Below are 6453 nucleotides of genomic sequence, written 5' to 3'. Positions count from 1 at the left end.
TTTTTTTGTAGTTTTTGGCCAGGGCTGGGTTTGAACCCACCACCTCCGGCATATGGGGCCAGCACCTTACTCCTTTGAGCCACAGGCACCGCCCTTTCTCATTCTTTTTGATGGCTAAATGATACTCCATAGAATGGCTATAACGTTTTAAAAGCCATTTCTATAGTAATGGACAGTTAGTCTAGTTTTTGACTTTGTAAACAACACTGTGAAGGACATCTTTGTACATGCAGGTAGTTCAGCATCCCAAACCTGAAAATAAAAAATGCTGCAAAATTTGAACTTTTCGGGCATCAACGTGATACTCAAAGGAAACGCTCTTTGGAGCATTTCAGGTTTCAGATTTTTGGATTTGGGATGCTGAATTGGGAATGTATAACGCAAATATTCTGAAATCCAAAACACTTCTCATCCCAGACATTTCAGATGAAGGATATTCAACCTATACTCCCTCTTTATCATGTTAAAAGAAAGAAAAGGTAAAAAAAAAAAAAAAAAAAAAAAAGAGTAAAGCCTCTACCTCAGACCAAACATAAAATTCAGTAACTCTGGGTAAAAAGTAAAACACAAAACTCTTATAGATAATATACAAATATCTTCAAGATTGCAATAGGCAAAGTTTTCTTACACTGTATGCAAAGATAAGTAATCATTAAGGAAAATACTGATAAATTGGACTTTTTTACAATGAAGAACTTGTTTATTAAATGATAACGTTATGAGCATTTTAAGGCAAACCAGAGAGGAGGAGATGTTTGTATGTGAGCTACAAAGAACTCATATCCAGAATATGTGTAACAGACTCAAAATGTTGGTAAGGAAAAAGACAGACCACCCACTTTGAAAATGGGCAATAGACTTGAATGAACACTCCAGGGCATCCAAATGGCCAGCAAATGTGACAAAGTGCTCAACATGGTTAGTCATCCAAGAAATGCAAATTAAGTTAGAGATGCACAATACAATATGACTAAAATTAAAGACTGACTAGACGAAAGCGTTGGCAAGGATATGGAACAGCTGTAATGTAGAATGTAAATAGTTAACATCTTCCAAAGCTGTTTGGCATTATCTTCGAAAGCCAAACATATTTAGACTCTGAGACCCGGCATTTCTGCTCAGATACAAACCCAACAGAAATGCTTACCAGAAGACAAGAACACTCAGAACAACTCTATTTTAATCTTTGCAATACTATTAATGTCACTGCTTACTAAAACGGTGTACTACCCCAAATGCCCATCAACGATAGATAAGATAAACACATTGTCCTGCATTCATGCAGTAGAACATGTATCTCAGAGGAGACGAGGGCAGGAGGTTCAAGATCAAGAACAGGCGAAACTAATCTGTGATAATAAAAGTCACGAGAGTAAACTATGGAATGGTGAGGTGTAAAGGAGGCCTGTTTTGTTTCTTGATCTGGGTGCTGGTGTTCCCTTTTTAATCTGTCTAGCTGAATACTAATGATTTGTTTAACTTTTCTGTGCGTTTTTTACGTGCCACTGAAAAAGTTTACTAAGAAGGCAGTTCGGAAGCAGGCATGGAGAAACGTGTCTTCCGAGGTTTAAATGCTCCTTTCTGGGCGTGCTTTCAGTTATCTCTTCTCACCTGTTTAGTCTGTTGTCTTCCTGTTAACCGTTTCCCTGTGCTCTTGTCCTCCTTCTCATGCCAGATCCTGGAGGCACTCACGATGCAGCACATCTTCATGAATAATTTCCAGCTTTGCAGTGAGATCAACGAGCGAGTTGTTCAGCATTTCGTTCACTGCATAGAAACTCACGGCCGGAATGTCCAGTATATAAAGTTCTTGCAGACGATTGTCAAGGCAGAAGGGAAATTTATTAAAAAATGCCAAGACATGGTCATGGCTGAGGTGACAATTATATATTTCTGTATACCTTCATTTGGCGTTCTGTAGAAATTTTACAGTTAATCTTGTCTGTGTGAACTTGCACCCTCGTGAGGAGCTATACAGAAGGGGCAGGAAGCGGTTGTGACCTCATGTTTGTAGGCTGAAGGTATAGGCAAGAATCTCATCTGACCTTGAATAGCAGCAATAAATGTATTCTAAGGGAGTTTGGCTGGGATTCTTCTGATGGGGGAGAAAAAGAAGAAACCTGAAACAAAATACAGCGAACAGACATGAAATGTGGTTAGGACCCAGTGAGTCAGAACAGATTCTCTTTTAAGTTGAACATTTTTGCCTGATGATTCTCAAGGGACAGCCGATTCTCCAGGAAAAGTCTTATTTGGTTCATCAGGGGACGTCAGCACAGAAAGGCTTGCTCTGCCACCCATGTGATTTGACTTCCAAGTATGATTACTCCATCCCCCTTTTTAAGAAATGAAATCTTGAGTAAATCCACCTCTTCCTTGGATTTATAATCCTGTCTGCATAAATGGCTCCAGTGGCAGAGAGGGTAGTCTGATTAGCAGTTGGCCCCACCTGGGGTACAGATGTCAGCTGAACCCCTTTGCAGGCTGTGTTACTTGATCTCTCAAACCCTCGGTGAGCTTTTCTTTATAAAATGAAGGGACACTGGGAATCCCTTGAGTTATGCAGTTTAAGTGAGATAATGATGGCATAAATGGCCAGCATTTTTTGGAAGCCTCCCATACTCTAGGTACTGTTCTAAGCAATTTATATGTAATTATTTAATCTCCATGACAGCACCATGAGTTAGGTACTATATTTCTCCCCGTTTTTTACAGATGAAGAAACAAATGCAGTGAGTTTAGGGAATCTGTCTAAAGAGTTTATCCTGGTATCTGACACATAATTAGAGCTCTTGATTTCTGTGCTAGCTTTCTTCGGATCTTTTGTATTTTATGTAGTGCTGAAATTGGTTTATTCTTAACTAGATTTGTGAGCAGCCACGCCCTAGGAGATAGGTTATGGATAGGAAGGCCTTGACTTTCTGATGTTTTGAGAGGAAGACCTGTCTTACTTAGAAGTGGGTAATTTGTGACTGAAGAGATAAGACAGTGGATGAAAGACTTCCACAGAGGATACTTTATAAAGTGTCAAAAGAAGATGAAAACATTTCAAACAAAAATCATAACTTAATTATTAGGGTTGGAAATACAAATGCAGGATTACAATCTATATTTCCACTTGATAGATAAATGTATATTTTCGCTCCCCCTAATATTTTTTATGGCCACTGTGATATTTCTGTCTCTGTGGATTATAATTATGCTGCTAAGATTTTTAGCTCACTTCTGTAAATAAATGAAATCTAGATGAGTTTAGTAATACACGTATAGGACTGGACTGGGAAGGTATATACTAACGGAACACCTTTCTTTCTCTGCGAATGATTTTTTTTTATGCTGTCTCCACCCTGGCGAGCTTATAATATTAAACAAGCTCTGTCCTTTTTGTTATAGCTGGTCAATTCAGGAGAGGACGTCCTGGTGTTCTACAATGACAGAGCCTCTTTCCAGACTCTGATCCAGATGATGCGCTCAGAGCGGGACCGGATGGATGAGAACAGCCCTCTCATGTACCACATCCACTTGGTTGAGCTCTTGGCCGTGTGCACAGAGGGCAAGAACGTCTACACAGAGATAAAGTGCAACTCCCTGCTCCCGCTGGACGACATCGTTCGCGTGGTCACCCATGAGGACTGCATCCCTGAGGTGAGCAAGCCCAGTGCAAAGATATTCTTCTCACTTCTATGTGGTGTGAGGGGCCGTTTATGGCTTAATTACCATAAACGATTGTTTATGACTTCATGGCTCCAGTTGCCATCCCTCCTTCCCACCCTACTAACATTTGATATTATCAGCTCTTTTAACATTTTTTCTGATTTGACGGTTATGTATTTGTTTTGGCTTGGTGGAGAGCTCCTGGTGAGTGGCCTGGGGGGAGGCCCCTGGGTTGCGAGATGAACAGCTTCATCTTGCAGTGGGATTTCAGGTCACTGAAGCAACCTTTTCTTGAGCATTGATTTCATGAAAGAGAATGGGGGGGGGGTGTTAGATTTTTCCTTCTGTCTACTGAAGAAGAGCGTCACCTCTGGAGCTGATTCAGGCTGTTGAGTGAAGAGAAGGTGACCTGAATGAACTTCTTAGAAAAGAGGTGGTGAGTGGGTTGCAGTGCAGTTCCTGCAACGGAGACTTCCTCTGTCAATGAATCCTTTAAAACAGAAACTCTTACTGCAGAAATGATGACTGACCATTATAAAAAAAAAAAAAATCAGGTAACTGCAGGTAATCAGTAAGAAAATAAAAATAATCACAATTCTACCCCTCATAATGAGTCCACTATTCTCTACTTTAACACTATAATTTCTTTCCAAATCAGTTGGTAAAGAGATTCCCCCCAAAAAAGAGATCCCAGACTCATTTTTTATAGCTGCATAAAATTCCAACATAATTGCCCTCTGTAAGTATTGAACTCATTTATAACATGATGCGATACTGATAAATAATAATAATTACAATAGGAAGAAGGCAAGGAGATTGCATTTTTCACACCTTGACCACACAGTGTATTATCAGACTTTTGGATTCTCATATATCTGATAGAGGAAAACGGTATTTCAAAGTAGCTTACTCTTCTCTTGTTAGGGATAAGAACAATAGAATGTTATAACTAGTATTAGGGATGAGGGGAATATAGCACTATAACAAGCATTGGTTTGTTTCTTACCCTTTATTATCTGAGATACAACACAAGTACTGAAGAGTACACAAATCTCAGCTGTAGGGCAGAATGGTTGTAAAGAGAACAGCTTTGTAACCACCACTCAGGTCAAGAAACCGCAAAACCCTCCCCCACGCCCTTATCTGTCTTCAGCTTCCCTCCGCCCTAATGGTGCCCTCCTGAAGGCAACCGTGAACTAACTTTTATGTAACCCCACGGTTGCTTTTCTGTATACATCCCTAAGTAATATAGTTTAGTTGTACAAGGTTTTGAACTTCCTGGAAGTATCATCTTGTGTCTTTTTAAGTGCAGTTTAGCCTTAGGAAGGTTCATCCATCCTGAACTGCAGAGCTGTATCCATTTCCTTTATTGTCAGAGCATTCCTTTCTTTCATGGAACCCTGGTAAGATTTTCCATTCTTCTGTTGAAGAGAAACTAATTTCATTAGTTTCTAGCTGATAGGACCAGTGCTTGCTTCCTGGCCCACACACGTGCACATCTGCCCAGGGCATCTGTGTGCTCAGAAGTGGAAGTCCTGGCTCATGGGGGTGCATCTTTTTTTTCATATCCAGTTGTTTATGGCTTCATGGCTCCAGTTGCCATCTCTCCTTCCAATCCTGCTAACATTGGATATTATCAGATCTTTTAACATTTTTCCTGATTTGATGGTTATGTATTTGTTTTGCTTTAAGTTTTAGAAGCTTTATGGAGATGTTTATCTTCCATATGATTCATTTATTTAAAGTGTTTTTAATTCAGTGGTTTATAATGTATTCACAGGGTCGTGCAGTCACCATCTAATTAGGGAATATTTTCACCACCCCAAAAGAAACTCGTGCCCGTGAACAGTCCCTCTCCGTTTCCTCCCCAGCCCTAATCCTATATAACCGCAAATAGGATTTGCCTATTGTGGACATTTCCTATAAATGGAATCATACAGTTGTGTTCTTTTGTGACTAGCATGATTTCTTTTTCAAGGTTCATGCAATTTGTGGCATATGTGAGTCTTTCATTCCTTTCATATTCTGTTGCATGGATTCACCCCATTTTGTTTATCCACCCTGCAGTTGAAGGACTTTCACACTTTGACCATAGTGACTAATGATGCTTTGCGCATTGTTTACAAGTTTTTATATAGATACACATTTTCATTAATCACGGTGGTTTTAATCTCTATATCCTTGATTCCTAAATGAAGTTGAGTCCCTTTCTGTGTTTTTTAGATACTTGGTATTCCTTCAACAAAACATCATGTAAGACTTTTTTGCCTACTCTTTCTCTGGTGGTATCTATGTTACATGCACAGATGTATAGGTGCTCTTTTTCAGTATATACATTGCAGACGTTTTTAACTACCAGTGACATGTAACTCCTCTTTTAATTATGCCTTTTCATGAATAGAAATTCTTAATTATAATGTGGTCAAACTATGGTCAGAGCTTTTCCCTCATTCTCTACTTTGAGTTCCTGAAAATACTCTCTCCCAAAAAGTGTTATGGTTTTTAATTTTATAATTATGAATGTTAAATATAAAAGGCTGGGCACAGTGGCTCATGCCTGTAATCCTAGTACTCTGGGAGGCTGAGGTGGGTGGATTGCCTGAGCTCACAGGTTCGAGACCACCCTGAGCCGTAGTGACACCTAATCTCTAAAAATAGCTGGGCATTGTGGTGGGTGCCTGTAGTCCCAGCTACTTGGGAGGCTGAAGCAAGAGAATTGCTTGAGTCCAAGAATTGGAAGTTGCTGTGACCTAAGACAGCACGGCACTGTACTGAGGGCAACAAAGTGAGACTCTGTCT

At 39.8% G+C, this 6453-nt stretch overlaps 1 protein-coding gene across 4 annotated transcripts in view; it reads left to right on the top strand.

Annotated features, from left to right (window-relative positions):
• The window catches only part of ITPR1 (inositol 1,4,5-trisphosphate receptor type 1), a 338711-nt gene that overhangs the window by 184131 nt on the left and 148127 nt on the right, over positions 1 to 6453 (top strand). For all 4 annotated transcript variants that reach the window (XM_023510682.1, XM_023510681.1, XM_023510680.1 and 1 more), the window contains 2 exons: positions 1676 to 1876; positions 3394 to 3645. In XM_023510682.1, the coding sequence (XP_023366450.1) occupies positions 1676 to 1876; positions 3394 to 3645 (453 nt within the window). The remainder of the gene's footprint in view (positions 1 to 1675; positions 1877 to 3393; positions 3646 to 6453) is intronic.

The sequence above is a fragment of the Otolemur garnettii genome, unplaced genomic scaffold, assembly GCF_000181295.1.
Source record: "Otolemur garnettii isolate 467f Iridium unplaced genomic scaffold, OtoGar3 scaffold00015, whole genome shotgun sequence".
In the NCBI taxonomy this organism is placed as follows: domain Eukaryota; kingdom Metazoa; phylum Chordata; class Mammalia; order Primates; family Galagidae; genus Otolemur; species Otolemur garnettii.
This window is presented reverse-complemented; position numbering and strand designations above follow the sequence as displayed.